Source organism: Denticeps clupeoides, chromosome 18 (assembly GCF_900700375.1).
Source record: "Denticeps clupeoides chromosome 18, fDenClu1.1, whole genome shotgun sequence".
Lineage (NCBI taxonomy): Eukaryota > Metazoa > Chordata > Actinopteri > Clupeiformes > Denticipitidae > Denticeps > Denticeps clupeoides.
The window spans coordinates 4,557,395-4,581,931 of record NC_041724.1 but is presented as its reverse complement, the minus strand read 5'-3'; the positions used below and the strand labels follow the sequence as shown (position 1 = coordinate 4,581,931).

The window sequence follows — 24,537 nt, the reverse complement described above, 5'->3', positions numbered from 1 at the left end:
TTTTTGAGACGTTTTTTTTTGGGGGGGGGGACGAGAACGATGAGCTGCAGACAGACCTCCCGGGACCGCGCATCACCACACAGCTGGCAACAGACAGAACAGAAAAGCCCATTCTTTTTAAATAAATAGCACCTTCTCATTTCAACGGTGGAGTCCCACGAGGAAAACTCTGGCATTGCATAGAAAAAAAGGGGGGAAAAATGCCTAGGCTGAAATAAGTTGACCCGGAAAACAACGGCCAGGGTCATTTCACACGAGACCAAAATAACTGACACCCAGATGTAAAAACACACAGCGCGGGCCCAACCGGAAAATTAAAAAGGGGATAATTTGACAGGGGGTGGCATCTGGGTTTCAACACTTGCAAATGCATCTGGACAGCAGGAGAAAAGAGGACTTTCATGATGCAATTTTTTACCTTGAAAAAATAAGAAATAAATAATAATGCCTCCTACCAAAAATGCATCTGTACAGCCCAAGACCAGCCAGCATAAAACTCAAAAAAGGAGAAAATACGAAAAGCCTTTTGTGGCCAAAAAAAAAAAAAAAAAAAAAAAAAAATCCAAGACTGCAGCGACATGGAACTGGACGCTTTATTAACTCTGGTGCTGAGGGCAGCGAACTCGGCGGTGCCGCACGACCACAGGTGTAAACCTGCATGGTGACGTCACCAAGCCCACGATGTGGGACCTGATCCAGGCCAGGCTAACGGCGCCGAGGCAAATCATACTACATATTAATTACAATTTTTTTTTTTGGGGGGGCAAACAGCATGATTCAGCCATATCTGATTAAGCCAAAATAATATCTAATTAAAAAAAATAATAATTACACCTCCAGTCATTTCACCGTGCCGTTAACATGCACACATGAGCGAGTGAGCGGACGAGAGAGAGAGAGAGAGAGCGAGAGAGGACAAGATGGGAGAGACTATGATTTACCGAGACTTAATTTCTACCGCTAGTCCCCACAACGCGTTGGTGTCATCAATATTCCTGTGGTGACGAATCTGGGAAGAGATAGAGGGAGGGGGGGGTGAAACGAACCGGCTCTGTGCAGGGCGGAAAGGGGAAGGGGGAAAAAAAAAAAAAAGTGTGCGCGCACTAGAGAGTGAGAGAGCGGCCGAGCAAGGAAGAGAGAGAGAACAGCGCCGATGATCGACGCCAGCCTGCCACCACTCTGTAGCAGTGAGTGGCTGCAACAAAAAGCAGCGAGCGACGTCTCTGCTCTCCACCCGGGGTTTTTCTTTTTTTTTACCCCCCCTCCGTCCCCTTTCCTCTCTTCTCCCCCGTCTTCGCCGGCAAGGACTCCGCACGCGGCACGACGGAGCGAGCGGGGTCTTCGGCTGCCATCAACAAGTTAGGGCTGAAGGACCCCCAGCCGGGCGAGAGGACCGCTTGATCTTCAATTAAGCAGCCGCACTCGCATCACTGCGGTGGGAAGAGAAAGGAGCAAACGTGGGGGGGGGAGATGTTCTTCACGGGGGGTCGTTTTGGATGCTAATCAACAATTTAGAAGAAATAAAAATTTTAAGGATTAAGATGCTTGTGGTTACTTAATCTGGGATTTAAAGAGCCGGACGAGGAGCCTGACTGAGCTGGGGACATCGTAGGACATGGAATTTGTCAGTTCGTCCGAGTTGGGGGGGAACCGCGTTGCTTTATTTCTGAAGAGCTCCGTTCCCTTTGTGTTCACTCAAAAGGGCTTTTCCCCTTTGGATCTCTTTTCCATCTGGCTGCTCCAAGAGTCTGTGGAAAAGGACAGTTGAATGCAGCCACCGATGTGCACAAAAGAATGGGTAAGTTGGCTCTTTTCTATTTTATTTATTAACACGCTCGCCCGCCGAGCCCGGCGCCGAGCGGGAAATAAAGAGCGAACGGGAGCGGGCTGAGGCTTGCGGGGTGGCAGGATCCAGAAACATCTATTTACTTAAAAAGCAGCCCCCCCATTCGCACAAGTCGTGATTTGTTATGGCAAGGTAACGCTGCGGTGTTGTGTAACGGGGAAACCGGCGAACTAATTAAAACATTTCCAGGACGCCGCGAGGAGGGAGACGAGCGGGCGTAAATTTAGATTTCCGTTCGGCGAGCAGCTAGAAAATGTGGCTGACATTTAATGTAAGGTTGCGGAGAGAAGGGGAGAGAGAGAGAGAGAGAGAGAGAGAGAGAGAGAGATGGAGGGTGTTTTAATTCGTCCACGTCTGTGAAACGTGTGCATCAAATACTAATGAATTCGGCCGGCGGAATACAAAAACGAACATACGGTTATTTTGAAAAGATGGTTTTTCCCCCAGTAGGGATGAATATTCGGCGTTGTAGACGGGGTGAGGAAAGAGGAGGGGGGGGCTGGCTGTCCGTACGCTGCAGAGATTAGATTTTCCTCCCCCTGGTTTATTTTCTTATCTTTAAACCCACCCAGGTGTCCATTCAAGGTGGCCATTGGTGGGACAAGCACCAGCGGCGCTTTGTGTGATCAGCATGCTGCTGTGCCTGACGCCCGTGTCATGCACGACCTGCCCCCAAAAATGCCGCTGTGAGGACCTGCAGTTTTACTGCGACACGCAGGGGCTCCTGGCGCCCCCCGACGGCGTGGACCGGGGGGCCCTGGGGCTCTCGCTGAGGCACAACAGCATCGCCGAGCTCAGCCCCGACCAGTTCTTCGGCTTCACCCAGCTGACTTGGCTCCACCTGGACCACAACCACATCACCACCGTGCAGGAGGACGCCTTCCAGGGGCTCTACAAGCTGAAGGACCTCAACCTGAGCTCCAACCGCATCACCAAGCTGCCCAACACAACCTTCATCCACCTCATCAACCTGCAGATCCTAGATCTGTCCTTCAACCAACTGACGGCACTGGAGCCCGAGCTCTTCCACGGGCTCCGCAAGCTGCAGATCCTCCACCTGCGCTCCAACTCGCTGCGCACCACGCCGGTCCGGGCCTTCTGGGACTGCCGAAGTCTGGAGTACCTTGGACTGAGTAACAACCGCCTCCGAAGCCTGGCTCGCAATGGCTTCGCTGGGCTGATTAAGCTGAGGGAGCTGCACTTGGAACACAACCATTTGACTAAGATCAACTTGGCTCACTTCCCCCGCCTGGTCGCTCTCCAGTACCTCTACTTGCAGTGGAATAAGATCAACAACCTGACGTGCACCATGGAGTGGTCCTGGACCACCCTGGAGAAACTCGACCTCACGGGGAACGAGATACGGACCCTCACGCCGGACGTGTTCGAGACTCTCCCCAACCTGAAGATCCTGCTTTTGGATAACAACAAGCTGAGCAGCCTGGACGTGGCGACGCTGGATATGTGGAAGTCGCTGGGCACCATTGGGCTGTCCAGCAACCTCTGGGAATGTACCAGGAGGATCTGTACCGTGGCCACCTGGCTGAGCACCTTCAAGGGCCGATGGGAACACTCCATCCTGTGCCACAGCCCCGAGTACGCACAGGGCGAGGAAATACTGGACGCCGTCTACGGATTCCAGCTGTGTCAGAACTTCTCCGCCCCGGTGGTCCTGACCACTACCACAGAGGTCATGGCGACTCCGGAGATCACCAACCCGTTGTTTTATGGAAATATGCAGACCCCAACTCAAGACTACTATGCAGAGGATTTGGGGAGCTTTACCATGATCACGACCACCACAACCACCACTGCCCAGCCCTCACGCACCGCCCCGGGGACCACCACAATGGTGGCTGCCGGGGCGGTCACCGACGACTACTCCGACATCGACAACACCATACTCACCCAGAAAGTCATCATTGGAACGATGGCCCTGCTCTTCTCCTTCTTCCTAATCATTTTTGTAGTGTACATTTCCCGGAAGTGCTGCCCCCCGACTCTGCGGCGGATCCGCCACTGCTCGGCCATTCAGAACCGCCGGCAGATGAGGACCCAGCAGAGGCAGCCCATGGCGGACCTGGCCACCCAGGTGCCGTATAACGAGTACGAACCGAGCCACGAGGAAGGTGCACTTGTCATAATCAATGGCTACGGGCAGTGCAAATGTCAGCAGCTGCCTTACAAAGAGTGTGAAGTATAAACTATTTATTCCTGCAGTATTATTGGGGTTCATTCTGTTTTTGGGGCCATCGACCATCTCAACGATACAGGGTTTGGTTTGGTTTTTTCCCTGTTTTGGAACTTTTCCGTTATCTGGTTTGTACGAACGGGCACATTTCTTCTTTGTACTCTCTCTCTCTTTTTTGGGGGAATGCATGGGAGTCGTCTTGAGTGCTGAGGTGGATTTCAACAGTGTATAAAGAGTTCCATGCCTTTATTTTTATAATTCAAAAAATGCAAGGTACTTATCGAGCAGGGGCAATCAACCTCCAGAGAGGATGCTGGGAAGTGTGCTGGCCAACCTAGAGCCAAACTGCCTGGAAAGTCTGTTCAGATGTCTGTTACAGCAACGTAAAAAGTTAAAAAATAAATACATATATAAATAAATAAATTATGTCGTGAATGAACATAGTAGTCAACACTGCTAGATCTTCACATATGATCACTTTGGGAAAGGTTAAATCATTATGGTTTTAAATCCACCTTTTTTTTTTTTTTTTTTTGTAACTATTGCAAAACAAAAGCAGTTAAAAAACAATGTTTGAAAACCATGGAGTTTTAATGTGCGATATACCGCAACAAAGACGTGTTTAAGAGAAGACGTCAGCCCTTTCTTTTTTGCTTCTTGATTCGATTTCTCTCAATAAACTCAATCCCCCTCCTGTGAAATGTAAAAGCTTAGCACTGTGTGTTCAAAGGTTAATGTCCAATATGGCTCCACCACCACTCTGCCAAAACGCTTCGGCGGCTCGCTGTACTGTGACTTCGGTGGGGACGCGTTAAATGGAGACGTCGCGAATTTGTACATTCTTCAGAGAGCGGGGTGACTCATGTCTTTGTGACATCCTCAGCAAATCATCACTGTGACACTATGCTGCAGCTAAACCTGATTTTTGCTACAAACGTGCAACCATCGCCAGGCAAAGAGAAAAGGGGAAGAAGGGTAATGAAAGTGCAGACGTTCTAGACGCTGGGAATAAATTTCGTGTTGTGCGCCGAAGACCGTAATCACACCTGGCAGCATCAAGATTGAGCCAATTAAGGCCGGGCAAAAATAATCTAATATTCTGTCACCCACCGCCACGATCCAATGAGATTTCTCTCTCCGAGAGAATCAAAAGTCACCTTAAAAACAAAAAAATATGTGGAAAAGGTAAACAGTTCTGCAGATCTGAAACGCCCTCATGGTACAGAGAGCAGAAGAGGGGAAATAAATAGAACAAGAATATTAGCACTGAAACGAGGTCTCGAGAGAGACTGGGAGAAGCAGCAGGGGGGGCGGAGGGTGCAGCGTATCCAACCTCTCTAGGGGACTGTGTGCACTTCCTCCTCCTCCTCCTCAGCAGACACCCGGAGTTAAGGGAGGCTGAGGCTGGGCTCGGGTCAGGAAGGCATTTGTATGCAGCACTAAGTGGAGGATGTGCATCAGCATCGCTGCTGCGGCTCTTTGTATCCCGTCTGAGGCAGGAAGGGGAAGGGAGTGCAGTCTTAGGACAAGCGGCACGTGTCTCTCGGCCCAAATTCTAAAAAAAAATGCAGGTAAAACGGTGGTCCGTGTGTGATGGCGAAATACCTAACTGGCAGAGCAGAAGCTGCAATTAAAAAAAAAAAATTAAAAGATTTTAATGGGAGTGACAAAAAAAAGAAAAGGCCACAGTCATTTGCAGGAGTGGGCTGGCATGCTGAAGGTGCTTTATGGTTTGTTCAAGACAAACTAGCCACGGGAAATTAGAGGAGGCCGGGAGCGCCGGTAATCGGGTGCGTTCATAATTTGGACGCCCGGCAGAAATGAGGGGGATTTAAAGGAAAAGGCATGGTGGCCCCTAGAGGGTGCTGTGATGTGCCATCTGTGATCACAATCTGCGCCCTGTGCAGAGGACCGTGAAATTTGGGAGAATCGAAAAATAATAACAGCCAATAAATTAATATATGTGTGTCTTACCAGGGCATAATATAACCAGAACTGCTGAGCCAACGAAGTACGGTTATGATCTGATGCAACAACCGAGTCAGTTGCAAAGGATGCAGGAAACAGTCACATCCCAAAGGTTTTCATTTAAATTCATTAAATTCTTGGGGGGCATACCCCCCCCAATTATTCATATTAACTTTTTTGCTGATATTTTGTTTTATTCTACATGAAAAGGGTCTATTTTAGTTGAATGCCATCTAGAAAAGGCCTTATCTCCAGGTATGGCAGAACAGAGAAGGGGATGGGGAGCATATATTTTTTAAATTGCATCGACAACTGACGAGTATGTGACATCTCACTGTTGAACAATCAGCTTGTACAGTGACTGAAACAAGAAAAAAAATATTTGTAGAAAAAAAAAATGCAACCATTTGTTGATGTTTCTTGTTAAAAAAAAAAAATGTTTTCCCCTCTTCCTTGTCATACGCTGATGCCGTGCTCCCAACTTTGCCAAGACGCATCTAAAGAAAAAAAAATACACAACCCAAAAAAAAAACGGCAAAAATGAATGCTTTTCACCCCCTTTTCCTTTTGTATTGTATTATGTACAATTTCATATCTGTATAGTGGATAAAGATGTGGCCAACTGAAAAAAATGCTTTTCCTTAAAACATATATTTTTAAATAAAAATGCTACAATTTATTATTATTAGAATTATATATTTTTTTTGGTCTGGCTAAACAAACTAATTTACCAAATCCTACAGCTATGGCCAAATGAAGCTTTGTTTAAGAAAGCATCCCATTGCAGCATTTTTTTTTATTATTATTGTTAACTTCCATGTCATTCCAGCACCGGCTTCTAAATGCAGGATTATGTCTCGCCCAAGTAACTCCCATCAGACACCGGGGCATTTCAGAGAGCCCTTCTTTCGCCCCCGGGCCGGGCCACGCTGCCAGATCGACGCCGGGCATCCAGTGATTGACACTCGGTTGGAAATGATTATCTAAACCACTGGTTCATGATTCAAACAAAATAAAAAGTGGGGAAAAGAATTCTTGCATGGTTTGGTTAGAGGCGTGCCTGGGCTGATTTTGTTTGACGGATGTATTCTCTTTGCTCTGCGGGCGTGTGGGACGGTGAAGGAATAAAACTCATTTGAATTTGCTTGTATTATACAGTGTACACACCGATAGTGGTGCTTTGGGGGGAAATGCAGACGTCGATGCCATGAAAAATTGAGTTTAAGACTTTTTGAGAAGGTCATTGAGGGCCAGAAGAAAATAAATTCCTCCTAGATTGCAACAAACCTTGGTGCTTTTCACCTTTACCTGATTTCTTGGCGAGGATGCACTACCATGATCAGTGACCAGCCTAGCAGCAGATTTAAAAGATCGTTTTACCTCATTTTGTCCACTTTTACATACACTTTACATGAAATTTGGAGACAATTTCTCAAACTTTGTCCATTTTATTAAAAAAGCTAGAGCCGAAAGAGTAAACCATGACCCAGGGCAGCATGACTGACCTCAGATCAGTTGCTAAGCTGCTGCAGGGCTTTGCACGGTATATCGTTGCATGCAAACAATCCCCGAATACAGTGTAGGTAAAGACGGGAGGAGGGTAAAGAGCGTCCTCACAAGCAGCACACCTTCAGTTCTGCGACCCACTTGAGTCTTCCAGGGTGACTTCCTGTGATTCATTAGCCATAGCTGGTGTCAAGTGACGGTTGCTCTTGACATGAGAGAGGCAGAGGGCTGCCATCCACACATCACAGCGGGGATGACATAACCCAGACGACAAGGCGCTACTCCATCTGCATCGCTAAGCACCGGTTCCCGTCCTCCGCGGGCACGGACGTGAGGGGAAACCTGGGGGAGGTGACTGGCCTGCTCCGCCCAGTTCTGTCAGAGGTCAGCGGTAACCTCGAGGAAGCGATAACAGCTGTTAGGGGTTCTCGTGGGAGGGGCGGATGCAGAAGAGACGGAAGCTGATCGTGGCGTGATTTATGGCTCTTGTCCCGCCCAGCCGCAGACCTCGGGACATACAGTCTTAAACAATCCGCCTGCCTGCTAAAGAAGCCATTAACTCAAAAGGTCGAGTTTAATTTGGTTGCGAAACTTCAGGTCAAAGGTCACCTCTTGTGCTCCAAGAGGAAGAGGAGATGGCTTCTAAATTGAGAGCTCATAAGAGCAAATCAGCACCCCCATTCAATCCAATCCATATATTTGGCGGTTTACAGATCTGCAGACCTCCATTCAATAACTGTGGTTGCTAGGATGGAGGAACGTCAGGAAATGTTCGGCTGGAGACAAAGTGTTGGTTTTGTGCTTAGTCATTCTGGTCAATTACCCTCTGCCACGATCTGAAGTGGAGATAAACCTTCATTTATTTAGTTTGATAAGGAGATGGGCGGGAGAGGGCTGGCTGAGGCTCGTGATTCTTTTTTTTTTTTTTTTTTTGCCGTTCAAATCATCGGGCAAACGTCACCTGATCGATGCAATGAAGATGCAAGTGGGGGCACCGCGGATCAATTTCTCTCGATTCTCCCTGTGAAAGCTAATGCTGCCCCTGAAATCGTGCCGTTTTGCAACTTCCACATTTGGCAAAAAAGGGAAAGTATTCAAGTACGACCCCACGTTCTTCCACGGCAGCAGGGAAGGACGCAAACACACACACACACACACACACACACACACACACCCGTGAGAAACGAAGACGGAAAAGCTCATTTTAACTCCACTTCATGCCGAGGGAACTGTAACTTTCAATAATACAATTGTTTTAGGATCAAAAGCTCTGCATTTGCCATCCTATCAGCACAACCCTGCAGGTTGATGTGAGAATTTTATTTATTCGTACATAAACCCCACAAAACCTAAACTGCTATCAGACACGTAATTGCTCCATGTGAGAATTTTCAACTGACAAAAAGCTTTCACGGGAGAGTACGTGGCTTGGCGTTCAAGGGCTTATTCTCGCTATTTAAAAAAAATAAAAAATAAAAATAATACACCAAAACACTCCATTTATCTCCCGCACGGTTGCCAGGGAAACAGCGTTCAGCCGAACCATATCAGTGTTCATTAACGACGTTGGGTGTGCATTAAAAAGCAGTTCATTATCCTTGATCCGGCCTGATCTTGATCTTTGAAAAGGGTGGCCTCATATATCTGATTTTGACTGATTCCCTTACGCGTTTTTCATCTGTGCCGGGAAATCAATAGGTGCCATCAGAATTTCTTCCAAGAAGAGGCAGCGCAGGGGCAATTTCAATCCATTAGCAGACAAAAGGCCCCGAATGCCACAGGTACGCGAGGTAGAAACCTTTCAAGGTTATAATTAATAAAGACCACGCCACTGACCTTGCACACAACCAACTGTGCACACTGATGAATGTAATTCTTTGGGGGGGGGGGGGGGGGGGGGCTACCGCTCGGCCAACACTGAGAGGGGCGATTTACGGCCCGAGCGTCACGTCTGTGTCCAGAAAAGATCCCTCCCCTGACCATTACAATGCATCAAAGGGACATCTTCCCACAGCGCTAGCACCAATTGAATCACACGTGACGTGGACGGGCAGTGATGTAAACGCAGTCATGTCCGAGTCATCAATCACCGACTAACCTGAACCCAGACGACGAATCCGGCCACGGATCCATGAGGCAGCAGCCAATTTCAAACTAGCCGGTCCGCTAGCTTCAGCTTAGTCATGCTAAACATAGGCAATGTACACGTTATGTTGAGGATACCGATTTATCCCATTTTTATAATAAAAGAGAACGGTTTGTAAGGGTGAATTTGAATCCACTGTTTTTGCATCTCCAACATTTTTCCAAATAGCTTAAATGTAAAAGAAAAAAAAAAAAAAAAACCTACTCACTGATTTTTACCGTAGGCGAGTGTTACCCACTAGGCTACTACCACCCTTAACGTTGAAAAAAATTGCAGGGCCAGCACCACGCCCTTCACAGCCTACCAGGTTCAAGGGCTCTGGGGCAGTGAGTGCCGCAGGTACTTGTTATGAGGGTCCAATAAATCCAGAAAATGCTTACCGAGGAGGACATATTGATCCGGACTCATCAGCAAATACATTCCTAATGTATTTAGTGACAAATTTAACAAATTTCCTGTGCCAGGTCACAGACGCAAAGAACACATCGCGGGCCAGATGAGAAGGGTGTCAATTAGCCTGTGCAGATAAACAGGCTGCCACAAATAACACAAGACAGCAGAAACATTTCGTTCTGATCATTACATTTTTTTTTATAAAACAATCTACAGATTGGTATTGTAAACTGTTAAAAGGTCTATAAAGGTGCGTGATTCTCGTATTGGAATCTGCATGCCCATTTACAAGTAGGCTTCATGGGCATTTCAATGTAGAAAGTCTTTTAGTGCTAAAGGAATGGTACGGAAAGGCTGTCACCAATGTGGGCTTGTTAATTCATCGTAATTCGTTAATATTTCCTTTCAGTCATAGTCATTACTGGATTCTTTTCCTCTATCTGGCGAAGTATCTGGCTGGGGTGGTGGCAGGGGTACACTAGGATTACATAAGGATCTTTTACTTCTGGATGGATCTGCATTTGGAACAATGGGGGTTCCCCTCCCATTCTACTCTACCTTTGATTTCATTCATTATTTATGCTGAACACGGGCAGCAGCAGAGCAGTGAAAAGTAACTCGATTTGAAGTCATCTCCCACCGCGGCCATGAGCTGAAGTTGCTGTAAAGGATGCAGGTGTCAAATCAATAATGAATGAGCACAAGCAGAAATAAAGAATAGAGAAACCTGAATTTAAGAACTCTGCAGTCACCCCCTTCCCCCAGTAGGGGTGTGCCATGCAAACGTAAGGAACATAAAAGCGCCCATGTACCTAGACTCAGGCAATAAGAACGAGTAAATAAAACATACAGTGGCGGGTAAAGAGAGTGGAAAAATCCCTGCAGACAGACGACCTGTGGCGGTCGCTGCTGGACCAGCGTTTGAAAGTAATACTTCATCCTCTTAACGCCGATCTGTCTTACTGAGCCATGCGTTATGGTGTCAAATCCTCAACCGGCGGGTTCCACGAGCCAGTTAATATTGGACGATATCAGTCTTTATTCTGGCAAGGAAAGTAACGATACTCCAACTGAAGTGGAGGAGTGACGGGACCGAGGTGAAGAGATTCGGAACAGACGTGTTACTTTTCTTTATGTTTTAGCGTAGTTATAGTTAGCAATGTTCTCGGTTACTTTGTCGGAGGACAGATGCACCCCTGACCTTGCCTCCCTGATGCGCACGACCCTTTAGTTTAGTTCCAAGACGAGACCTTAAATGAGCCAGACACATGAAACAGACACAGCTATGATGAGACTCGAAATGGGTCAATCAGCGGCAGAGCGCGTATCCGCCGCAGTGCGCGACACCGACCGTGATTGGAATTTAAATGATCGTATCCTGGTCGCCAGTGCAATTCGCATGAGTCTTGCCGCTCCCGTGTATGAGGGATGTCCAAACCAAAACAGATGCGGTTTGAAAAAAAAAAAAAAAAAAAAAAAAAAAAAAAAAAAAAAATTTAAAATACAAAATACGATATTCGCCTATGAACCAGAAGACCCAGGTTCAAAACCCACTTACTACCATTGTGTCCCTGAGCAAGACACTTAACACCGAGTGTCTCCAGTGGGGGACTGTCCCTGTAACTACTGATTGTAAGTCGCTCTGGATAAGGGCGTCTGGTAAATGCTGTAAATGTAAATAAATAAATAAACCGCCGCGTCCCGCTCTCTGCTTCATTACACTCCGGATCAATGTCACACAGTAAGACACGTGACGTAAACTTTGCAAACCAACAAGCGCGGGTGATTAAATTTTAATACCCAAACATATGCCGTAAACTTAACAGTCTTAAATGTGCAAAATGTCGGAAATAAATTATTTTGGAGCGGGACCTCCACGCGTTTAGATGGGTACGCAGAAACCAGCACTGCTGATGACCAGAGTTTTTTTTAAGTGAAGTGATTGTCACATGTGATACACAGCAGCACAGCACACGGTGCACACAGTGAAATTTGTCCTCTGCATTTATCCCATCGCCCGGAGTGAGCAGTGGGCAGCCATGACCGGCGCCCGGGGAGCAGTGTGTGGGGACGGTGCTTTGCTCAGTGGCACCTCAGTGGTAGCTTGGCGGGTCGGGATTCGAACCGGCAACCTTCTGATTGCGGGGCCGCTTCCTTAACCGCTAGGCCACCACTGCCCCCAAAAACCGACAAGCCCTGACTAGCCCCCATTTATTCAGGTCGGCAAGACGTAGCGGCCTTTTAAACGTGACCTTCGTGACCTTGCGTGCACCATTGTCTAGCAAAGAACATCTTATTCACGCCCGGCGTTTATTGTAAACCTGCGTTTTTTAATCGCAAGAGGAACTTTTCAGCCGCACAAAAACCACATTGACGCGTGAAGTCCGCAAGAAATATCGCCATCGGTCTACAGAGGTGCGCCACCGTGAACGGCGGGGCCAGAATGCGGAACGATCAGCGCTTGCGCCACCTTGGCCGGTTCAAGGCCTGATGTGGTGTGTCACCGCCAACACGCAGGGTCAACCGGAAAGAAAGAAACGAGTCCTGAGCCTTGGACAGGTGCGTGGAAACCATTTTAAACCAAAATGTGTGTTTGATGCAATTAACCCATGCCCGGCAGAAAAAAAAAAATAAACGTTTTTTGTTCCTTCACCTCCTCGTATTTACAGAGCGCAATAATGAGACATTTTCGAGGGGAGCGTAACGCCAAGTCTCGAGGCCACGATTCCCAAATTAGAAGTCTGGATGTTACAATGGCACAAATATAGAACAGCGCCACGCTCCCTGGTGCTCCTTTAAACTACTTGAGGACTCTCTTGAGGAGCTGCTTTGTGTGCTGGTTCTTAAAAGGAGAGACAGAGAGAGAGAAACATGAAATGAGCGTTGACATTTTACAAAGACAAACAATTTCATGAACAATTTTTAAAATTGGAGGAGCCCACACACTTCTTCCTCGTTCTAATAATGGCGGAGCCATGGCGAACCCGCACAGAGAGTCTTATTTTAATACACAGAAATGAGGGAAGGGTCTGACTGCACACGTCTCATGTTCATTAGCCTATGGGTCTCATTACATGTCATTCCTAATCAGAGGAACGACCTTCAAAAGGAACACGTCTTGCATTTTCGGCATGACTAAAGGACAGTGGTTCATGGACAATGCTCGCTGGGCTGCGTTTGCTTAACTAAATTACAGCGAGGCGAGGCGGGGGGGGTGAGGGAGGGAAGGAGGGGACACAAATGACACTTTTCTTTCTATGTCATTTAATGTTCTCGTTCTTCAGTGAGGAGCAGCTTCCTGTCGGCAAGGTCGGGGGAACGGCTGAAGCACACATCTGCCGCGCTTAAAGCCAGGGCCGGGCTGTGAACCATGAAGCCTGGTGACCGGTCCCCGACTCGGCGCTGCACATTCATCACAGCTCGGTTCACACCAAACCCGCTCACCTTGGAGCCAAATGTAATCCTCGGAAAAGATTTTCAATTTTGAAAAAAAAGAAAGAAAAAAAAAGTAGGCAGAAGGAACAGCAATACATCATTCATGGTGCTGAATATTAAAACACACCATGCAAAAAGTTCTTACTATACACACTACTGTATTTTAATGCCGGGTAAGTTATTAGCGGAAACATAATACCGGACAGGCGAGAGGGGAGAACCAATCTGGGTTCAAGTAGAGAACAGAAGTGAACCGGGCACGCCAACCGGGCACCTTCTATGGCAGGGGTGGCCGGTTTTTATTATGGTTGGAATGACGCAGTACAACGACGTGTTGCTGCAATACCAAGTATTGTGTTGCTAGTCGCGTTCTCTTCAAAACCAATCAGGGGCTAGTTGTACAAAAACAAACCTCGGACAAGTTAAGGTGGAAAAAACGAACTGCAGACCGAATAAAAATCTCTAGCTGGATGGGAATTCTGGCTTTGAAACTTTATCGTCGTAAAGGCCAGCTTGAAGTACTATTTTCAGCTATGCGTGTTTTTGGTTCATTAATTCCTGTTTTTTGGGGGTTTTTTTCCCCATGGATGTATTCATACCACCGAGCTATAGCCTGAGGATGCACACAGAAGACTAATTTGTTGTGCTCCATGTTCATCTACCTACACTACAATGTGGGATTTAATGGATCTTAAAAGCAGCTGCCAATCATATGAGTGAGATATCAACCTTCGCAGACCTCCCGGGAAAAACCATCATTCATACGAAGACACACACACGAGCTCTGTTGTAAATGCGGTCATGATGAAGGGGAACACCTCTATGGAGCGGCATGAAAGAAAGCTCTGGGGAAGTTCGCGACCTTTCAAAAAGACCCATCAGCAGTTCCATAATGGCTGCTAAGAGGTCAGGGCACCTCGCACCGAACACAGGTGCCAACAGACGGGTGGCGTTGGATTCGCAAAGCCTTCGGTAAAAGAGCCGTGTAAATAATCTGTATATAGGTCAGAGCTTAATTAGCAGGGGGGATAAATTACCCGCTGTCTGGCGCACGGGGGAGCCACCAGCACCACACGAAGTGCCGGCAGGAAGTCATCTCTCATTCCATAATCACGGCCGGTCCTTCACGCGTAAAGGGCCTCATCCCTCAAACGAACCAACGGGAGGCTAATGCGGGAAGGCATACCAACATCTGCAGAAAATAACCATGTCGATTAGGCCGTGGGCCCGTTCGTGGCTGTGCCAGAACCTGCAACTCACCACGCAGTCAGATGGGGCCTGGTGGGGTTTGGCGCTGGGGTCAGCATGTACGAAATATTGCTAGACCAGCACCTTGGCATGGTTTAACGTGTCCATCAGACTAGGTGCCCAGCCCTGTATGAAATGCTGTGATGTCTAAACTCTCCCAGTCACCTCTAAACTCCCAATGCCAACTGGACAAAGGATGTGTCAACCGGAATCACAAATGAGATTGAGGCCACGCCCACTAACCAAAAACAATTTATGAGGAAACTAGTGAATGTGACAATAACATGTTAATTATGAACATACAACCAAAATACCTTATGAATGGGGATTATCATTGAAAATAATCACCACGCCATTGTGACTGCAACACGCATTCGCGCAATAACATTTTTTATTTTGCAGCCCAGTTATGCATAAATATAATGGCCAGGACGAACACTAAAATCCCGACTGGAGGCTGTGTTGTACACTCGGGTAATCAGACTTTAAAAGTGACGCCTCATGAAGAGACAGTTTAGTGAATCACACCATAACTAGAAAATTTGGAGGCATTTAACACATCACAGTGAAATGCAGACGTGAGGAGTTCCGTTAATAAAGGTAATGAGTCTTCTGGACGTGCATTTATGGAAGCAAGGTGGAGGAGGGTTATGTTAATTTGACAAACAAAAGGGGAATATTCCTCGGTGTAAATGAAACCTGCGTCTGCCAGCGGACCACGGGCAAAATAAAAAGGCGGCGAGGGATCCAGGCCGAGGTCGGGGGAAACGCCGTTGGAGTGGTGTGTGTGTGTTTTACGGTGGGCTATAAACGCTGCGAAATCCCTAGGTGCGCTAAATCTTAAGCTTGATACAGCACGGGCAGGGTAATTAGTTTCAATTAAGCATTTAGGGGAGATTACCTAGATAAATTGATTCACTTTCACTTATGAAGAATTAGCCCCTTTACAGACAGCCCGGGAGGAAATGTAAACGGAAGAGTTTTTTTTTTTTTTTTTTTTTTAAACTGTAAAAATAAATAAATAAATAATAGTGAAATGAGATTTTCAGACAAACATTTAGCATATTTGAAAGCTCATCAGGGCATGACTTAAATAGCAAGTATGAGCAGATGAAGCGGAAAATTGAAAAACGAGCAAAAAGGGACGAATGATCATTATTCCTCAGTCATTAAAATGCGGTACAAATCAGTGCTAACAGGAAGGTTAATACACACACACACACACACACACACACACACACACACACCCATCAATCATAGGAAACCTGCACTGTTGCCAGTATCCAGACTTCCAATTTTTTGAAGGCACGAACACACGCTCACACACACCCTCTATTTCAGGAAGCTATTTTAAGAGGAGAGCTGGACTGCATGCCAGTCACTTCTGAGCGCCCAAGGCAAAAAGACAAAAACTAGTCTAGAAGATGAGGGAGAGCCGGAGAGAAGAAGTTCTCTGAAGAACTAACAGGGAGCTACAGTCAAGTTAAAAAAAAAATTCACTGAAGCAATTTATCGGTCCATATTAATACATAAAATGCTTTCAGACGCAGGTAATTGGTTTATATGGTTGCAGATTGTTATGATGTGTACGTTAAAAGCAGATTCCCAGTGATCCACAAAACATACATATTTTGTAATTAAATGTTAATGAAATCTCATTAATCACACCAACAGTGTCACAGCTCTTGGAATTAACACTGATCATTTTTCAAACCTTTATGGATAACAAGGTGTCTTGCTTTTGCATGTTTTAGATTATTTTCTAACGTGGCAGAATGCAATACAAAACGTGACATTTTTGCCTTAAAAGCCCAGGACTGCCGCATCACAGCATCTTAGAGCTTCTGGGTTGAGTTATATTAAGAGCTGCCAATCAAAAATCCCATTAACCCTTGTGAGGCATGCATGTTTCTGCAAATGAACTTCGCCACTTCTCAATTACAGGAGCAATCATGCATCCCCTCAGTCATCGATAAGCAAACGGCCTGATCAATTCCTGCATTCATCACCAACAAAAGTTTACCCCAGCCCAGGCACAAAGGTCGATATAAGAGACTAAATTATGAACCACCAATTCCCCCTTTCATTTACTTTATAAAATTATTTGTATCCATGAACTGAAGAAAATCTAATGACCGACTCTTTAAATCACAAATCTGCGTATCAGGGAGGCACGTCGAAGGGGCGCCAAAGCACATTTTCATCCAACTAACAAGGAGGCAGTGATTAGGAAGCTCAGGGCTGGCAGAATAAAATCCCAATCACCAACTTCTGACACAAAATGCTTTAAAATAGTCACTTTGCAATTTTACCACATGGAGGGGGGGTTCAAAGCAGAAACAGCAAGAGCAATAAAATGAATTTTGATTAACCTCCCAGGCTACTCTCATCGTTTGGAGAGAGAGTTGTAATTAGTTGTAACCAGAGAATAGTGATTCAAAAATGTCCATGATTTTTTTCCATCTCTGTTCCTGAAGACAGAATTGCTAATTTCACAATGAAATGAGCATCGTGAGGTTATAATTGTCTAGTTCGTTAGTTACAACTGATGCTTTGGGTGTGTCTTTGAGTCCGCTAGTCCACCAATCAGAACTTCAGAACTAAAGCTCTGGTTGGAGGTGGGAAGTCTACAGCAAAGATCTCATTTGTGAAGTCCGCTGACATTCCCAGAGGCATGAATACAAGGCAAGCTCCACATCCCTCCCCAAAAAGAAAATGTTTTTTTGTTTTTTTTTGCCAGAAAGGAAGAGATAAGGAAGATGAAGGAACGCCATTTGGATGCTCCTTCGGAAAAATAAATAACTAAATAAGTCATTTGAAATGAAGCAGAAGTGGGATTCAGGGAAGTGCTGTCACACGAGCGAGGCAACATCGTTAATGACGACCGCACCACAGAGAGCGCCCGCCATTAGTGTCGGAGCCGGACACCGAGGATTCAGGGAGAAAAAGTGGCAGAGAGAACGCTTGGGGTGCAGGACAAAAAAAACAAAAAAAAAACAAAGCATAAAACACAGAGGCGGGTGGAGGGTTTAACCCCCCCATCCAATCAAAGGGGTCCGTATTTCTCCACCGCGCCGCGCCAACGCAGGACGCTCCCTCTCTTCTCCCAGATTCAAAGCCCGGAGAACAGAGAAGGGCCGGTGCGAGGGACCAATTTATTCGTGACTGTGAGCAATCGCCCCCGTTGTTTATCCGCGGCACAGCAGCCAATCAGATGCGCCCGCCGCCCCGGACGGCCGGTCGGATCGAAGAAGCTCCGGCTAATCCCGTTGCCAGCGACAGATTACAGATGTCACAACCGGTGATGCCGACGCGACACCGTGCGAGACACAACCGTCCTCCTCGAGAGAGGCCTTTCAGTGGACGCACGCCGTCCCCTCTCCGTCTCGGGCAACCTGCGCCGGGGAACTTGTCATGTCGCCTCAGCATCAGGGCCGAGAGGAAAGGTCTGCGTTTGGCAGACACGCCGGTGCAGGGACAAGTCAAGTAGAAAACCTGTTCTGAAATGACCGCGCCGCTGCTCAGGTGGCCTGAAAATAAAACCAGGCAGGGCCCGGCATGAGCCATGCCGCGATGGTGTGATCCGAGGTACCTCGGAGACCAGCCACCAATGTGAGGCCGTACAAACTGAAGACATCGAGGCGCAAAAGTTTAATTAGGACGCTTGGTCGACTGAACCAAAAACTTGGAATAAAGGTCACCGCTTAATAGGTTCCTCGCCAGAAACCTCGATAAAGAGAAGTGCACATACCAGCAACCCTGTAAAACTGCTGGAGGTAACGGTAGGTAGGAATGTTCCCCCCGGCACGTTCGGACTGCCTGACCGGTCCAGATGTGCACATCTGCCACCCTGGAGACCCACACTTGACACCTGAGAGGGTGGTACACCCTGAAAAACTAAGGGGGGCTGCTGTAAAGGTTCTCGGAAAATCAGGAGCCGCGGATGTTGATCACCATCTGGCTACGGGAGGATTAAAAGGAGCTCCATCATCGCTCGGTTGTAAAAATAGCGACGCGGCTCCAATGCTGCGGATATGCAACAACCTCCCACACTTGTTACATATCCAGGTCACGGCAACGCGCGTCCCAGAATCCTTCTTGAGCCCGTAGCCAACCGACGGGGACGAACCGGCGCTGCATTTCCATTTGCAGATAAAAGCGCGAGAGGAGCTCGTCTGGCTGATAGGAATCGACTCTGCGGCACCTGCGAGACGTGAACAGCTGTCAGCAGCCGCGACTTGGAGACGTGCAGTCGGCCCCCACCCTTCACCGGGTCTGAATCACGCTGCTGCTCAGCGCGGCAGCGGGACCAAGGAGCTCGTCTCAGGGTTCTTCGATATTTCTACAAAAAGAATTTCCGCGACTTTCCAATTGCTCTAAGGCGAATTTTCATGGCCATTTGTTCTCTGCAATTACTGTGCAAATTGAGATAAAAAAAAAAAAGATCAAAGATCAGCTGTAATTGACATGACTTTTACAAGGAGACAGGCGGCTTCTGAGGTGCTGGAATACGAAATAGCACGAATACCATGTGACTGGGTCAATATGTAAAGCCAGCAAAGATACTATATGCCTGCTCTAGTTATAAATGTAGAAAAACATGTCTCACGCAGTCTAACATGACCTGTGCACTTCAATATACGTTCATGTATATTTCATAATCCAAAGCTTTTGAAGACCTGGAAGAAGAGACACAATTCCATGACTTTTCCAGGTTTTGAATGAACGTAAGGGCCCTATTGTCTGGCATGCTTGACACTTTGTGCAGAGATCATTCGAATAAAATAAAATAAATATATTGATTGGAAACATGATGCACCCTCAGAAGCTGCTGCACTTTTCAACTTTTACCTGTATGAAAACCTGTCATTGCTATAAGTGCTGCACCTCCGGACGCCAACAGGCACCGACACCGGAGACAGGCGGCCACGTTCAGCAATGCATAATTTATGTAATTATTGTGAGCAATTGGCCAAGGACCGAGGCGGTGGACCCTCCGCGTCTCCCTGCACCAAAGCGACGGTGCTTTTCAGCGGCCGCCGCCACGTTCTCTTTTCAGGATGCCAAAATGGGGCGACTCAACAAAGGAGCCTGTTTGAATGGAGTCAACGTAGCACGCGAGGGGGAGGGGACGTCCTCTGGCCCAATTATAACTTCTAGGGAGGGTGGGAGGGAGGGACTAAAACCTTCTAAAGAGCAGCAATTAAAAGCAACATTTGCATGGAACGGAATTTTGCAAACGGCAAAAAGGTCTGATAGAAGTTGGAAGTATGGCCGCACGTCAGCAGACGCTACACTTACAGCGGCCATCAAACTACCACCAACCACATCGTGCTGATTGATGCGGCGAGCGGAGCGAGAGCTACGGCCAGAATAAAAAGGCCCTCGGAGGGAGGGGACGGGGACCTACGTTGCCCATGTACTCCGAGAGCAGGTCCTGCAGCGCCTGGCGCACAGAGTTGCACTCGGCGACGATGCGCTCGCGCCGGTCGTCTCGGGTGCAGGAGGAGTCGGCCATGAGGGCGGCGCCGCTGATGATGCTCTCCAGACGTTCCTCCAGCGACGGGCGGAAGCGCTCCTCGCTGAAGCTCAGTGGGTCCACGATGATCTGCTTCTGTAATGACAGAGAGAGAGAGAGAGAGAGAGAGAGAGAGAGAAGAAAAAATAAATGAGTTTCCTCCCAGGAAGACATAAAGCCCCCACAGCATGAAAGTGATGGGACAACTTTTGACAGACCAGCTGCCAGAACGCTATTCATTATTAGCACGAGCCCACCGGGCCCCAGCAGGCGGTAACTGTGTTCGAGATCGGTATGGGTGGCCGAGCTGGTCAGGGAGCCCGAATGGGTAGAGTTCCAAGGCTATAATCTTCATTAACCGCTGTTATTAATAATTCAGAGGCAGAGACATGATGAAGCGACGTGGTGGGTGGGGGGCAGGACAACCCGAGGCCAGATTTTGCTTTCAATCAACGACAGCATTAACTATTCTCAGTCCCTTATGAGAGACGAAAAATTACTTTGTTACTGCCCGTAACAAAAGACAAAATAAGACAATCTGAACTCGTATCTGGGTTCCAACCACAGATTTACGAAATCAATCATTTCAAGAAGAGTTTTTTTTTTTTTGTTGTTGTTGTTGAGCTGAGCTGCTAAAGCACTAAATCGAAAGTATTTTTGCACGTCGCAATGAGCCTCTAGCCAAACGATGCTGAAGGGGAGAAGAGGTCGAGAGCCAAAATATCCCCCAGTCTCATCAGCAACGCTTCCACATGAAGAACAGTGAAGTTCTGACCAGTCACAGCAACTTGCTAACCCTGCTGGTGCGCGTGAAATAACCTTCCACAGATGACTTATCTAAACTTCCCATTCATGGATTAGACCTAGTCCTAGTCCACGGGCAGTTAAGGAAGCGGACTTGTAAAATGGAAGGTTGTGGGTTCGAATCCTGAGCAGTCAGGCTGCCACTGATGTCCCCTAGAGCAAACTGCCGTCCCCCACTGCTCACGAAGGGTGATGGTTAAATGCAGAGCACACATTTCGTTGTGTCACCATGTGCTGTGATTGGTCACTTCACAAAAAAAAAAAGCATTTAACTTCATTAAAATTAAGTCTACGACTTAATGTTCGTATTATTGTATAACCTGGTATAAAAAGTACTTCCTGGGTGTCAGTATCCAGTGAAAACCAACTATTGTGGAAAAAAAAACTCCCCAGTTCCAAGTTCCTCCTGTGGAAATAACAACATCAGGTGGAAGTCAGCGGAAAGTCCCAGGTAACGGAGCGGAGCGTGTAGCTATTTGATGTTAGCCTGGGGCTCCCGGGCGCGGTTATGCATATGAAACGCGATGCCTGGGTGGCATTTCACGTGTCCCTGTTTGCACCGCGCTGCCACCTCTCTCTACCCACCCTGTTTAGAGGAGAGCACGTTGATGTCAGATTTGATATAGGAGCCACAGAGGTGAGAAGGGCTGTTACTGTGAAGTAATATTCTTCATAAAAGAATAATTCTAATTAAAAAAAAAACCAATAATAATGAAGCAGAAACTCAGACGCGTCTGATGGCGTCTGTGTCTGGTAAAATATTCAGCAATTCAGTTGTTAGAATTTGAGTTTATTAGACCCGTCTCGTCTGACCTCCTTTGCTTGCATGTCACGTTGCCATGGCAACAAGGCTCTGACTCACGCCGAACTTGCTTCAGCTTGAAATTAGGCACTGGGAACTGATGTGGAAGAGGAGACGCGACGATGGCAATAGGGAAGGGAGGCGGGCGGGGGGGATGCTGCGCCAGCCGAACTTTCAGCGCGGTCACCAGGAAATTACAGATTCGCGAGATCCGAGGCGGGGGCCGCGCGCACGGAAGCCCGGGCCGCGTACGTAGCGAGCAGACGCGTCGGTTTTATGAGGCAGGAGCGGTTATCGCCGCTGAGACAGCATGTGCCGAGCGCGCCTTCTGACAGTCGCCACCAGCTCGCCTGCTTTCATACTCCTGACCTGTGCCGCATTTCATAACCAAAAAAAAAAAGAAAATCACTGTTTCTCACTGAACATGCACCACTTAGTTTGAAGGTTCTGAAAGCGCGGCAGCGCTGCTTCAAGAGCTACCCCTTCAGTTAACCACAGGAAGTGTCCCTCTGATGGTGCTACAAAGTTCCTTCGCGACCTCCATACAGCTCGTCCTATTAAACGTGCCCGTGTAATAATTTCTCATCCTTGACGCAATTCTGCGCTACGTCGTGCGTAATGACAACACAGGCAGCACGACGGGGCCTGAGGTATGAGCTCGGGGAGAAAACCTGGCCCGTTATATTACAGAATAATCTATAAAATGCCAATACTAAAACCCTTTTCAATTAGCAGCCTGGCTAACCTAATAAATAAATATAATAAAATCCTGTCTCGGGGTCGACTTGCTGTAAGGGGGGGGGGGGGGGTTTGGGTAATTACTTTCCTTCCCTGTTGTAAAATTCTCGGCGTGCCCTTTTAAGAGTTCCCAGAAGGGCGGCGTGCTGATTGAGCGATAGAGCGACCCGGGAGCCCTTTAATTCCAGGGAGGCAACGGTTAAATAATCAACCGACAGACACAACGCCGCGTGCATCAGAAGGTATGGACAAAACGACCCAAAATAATCTTTTTTTTTTTTAAAAAGGCGATTCCATCTTCCGCTCAAGAGGCGGCCTGGTGAGACACGGGGACAAACCTACAGCAGTCAAGATGACTAACTGATGAATTAATCATTAATCCGCAAACTTTGTGATGATTTCAGAGATTCCTCCGATGAAGAAGAAAGATCCGGCATCTCTGAGTGGGGGAAACGCATTTTAAAAAAAGCGGTGCTGCTGAATATGCACGAGGCTGCTCGCTTCAGAGCCCCTTAACCCCAGACTAGAAAGAGCACGACAATAATCCACAACTTCAAAAATTAATTGGCCAGGCGAGTGAGGAATGCAACTCCCGAAAGGGGAGAAAGAAAAAAAAAAAAAAAATTTAAAAGCCTCCCGCGCTGCTTCTCACGGGCGGGAAGTCGAGCTTTCGTTTGGATTCGTAAGCGCGTCATTCGAGCGGAGCGCCATCCTCGGGCGCTTTTCATCTGGTGAAAAAAAACGATGATCCCAAGAAGAAATCGGCCAGTAGGGAATTAACGCAAGGCTCTGTTGGAGTACCTGCAGAGACGAATTCCCCACGCCGGAACGACCGCCGCTTCGCTTTTCCCCAATTTAGCCAATCATTCATCTGGACGCACATTTACGGCATTTACCAGATGCCCTTATCCAGAGCGACTTACAGTCAGTAGTTACAGGGACAGTCCCCCCTGGAGACACTCAGGGTTAAGTGTCTTGCTCAGGGACACAGTGGTAGTAAGTGGGTTTTGAATCTGGGTCTTCTGGTTCACAGGCGATTGTGTTACCCACTAGTCTACTACCACGTCCCACGCGTTCAAAAGGGCCGCGGCGACATGAGCACCGGGGGTTAATGGACGAAGGATAGATATTCGGTTATTCTAATGTGGCAGAGTCATTAAGCAATGATTAAAAATGGCCATTTAGATGAAAAAAAAATATATATAAAATAATACAAAGTCAATCAGTTACCAAAGGTAATATCTGGCATGTTCCGTTTGGGACTAGCCTTCATATTGGACAGCTAAAAGAGCAATTAAATGGCTTTTAAATGAGATGGGATGAGACGAACCTCTTATGAGTGCAGTAATGCAGAGTAACTCCGCTTCCCTATTCTGGCACACGTTTTATAATGAATTAAAAATGGCAGGGTTCAATAAAAGTAACGACGACCCACTTAACACACACATTTCCTAAGTAACGAGGACCCAGTTAGTAGCCATTTGTGACTGGTCTGAACACAGGGCCGTGGCGCTGCGATGGCAACGTCTCGTGCACGGTACAGCTGGAAATGGGAAACCGTGCTGAACGTGGCAGGAAATTTTATGACTAATTCTTCAGAATTCAGGGATCGGCATGCGTTTTCAGAGCCTACACCAAGACACACAATCCGTCTTGGTGTGGCATAATGCGACTCGCATGGCTGACATTTCCAGGTTCCGCTATGTAGTTGCCCGATTACGTTCTGCAAACAATTGGTTAAAACTAGTGTTTTTGTCAAGAAAATTAATGATGCAATACTTGTCAAACCTTTTTGACGTAATGTAAATGCTGGTCACTATAATGAAATATATCATGTAATATTGTTAAATAAAAAACTAGACAAAACTTTTTTACAAGATAAAACCTGTACTAAAATGTCTATTTTAATTTTTTTTTTTTTTTTAAAGGCGTTATTATACGG

At 47.1% G+C, this 24,537-nt stretch overlaps 2 protein-coding genes across 2 annotated transcripts in view; one reads left to right on the top strand and one right to left on the bottom strand.

Moving 5' to 3' along the window:
- Positions 1-24,537, bottom strand: part of ctnna1 (catenin (cadherin-associated protein), alpha 1) — a 72,199-nt gene that overhangs the window by 36,294 nt on the left and 11,368 nt on the right. The window contains exon 7 of the mRNA XM_028959456.1: positions 20,144-20,347. Within this exon, the coding sequence (XP_028815289.1) occupies positions 20,144-20,347 (204 nt within the window). The remainder of the gene's footprint in view (positions 1-20,143; positions 20,348-24,537) is intronic.
- lrrtm2 (leucine rich repeat transmembrane neuronal 2) lies at positions 1,159-4,575 on the top strand. Its single transcript, XM_028959457.1, has 2 exons — positions 1,159-1,798; positions 2,419-4,575. Exons 1-2 carry the CDS (start codon positions 1,795-1,797, stop codon positions 4,047-4,049), a joined length of 1,635 nt encoding a protein of 544 aa, XP_028815290.1. The 5' UTR covers positions 1,159-1,794; the 3' UTR covers positions 4,050-4,575.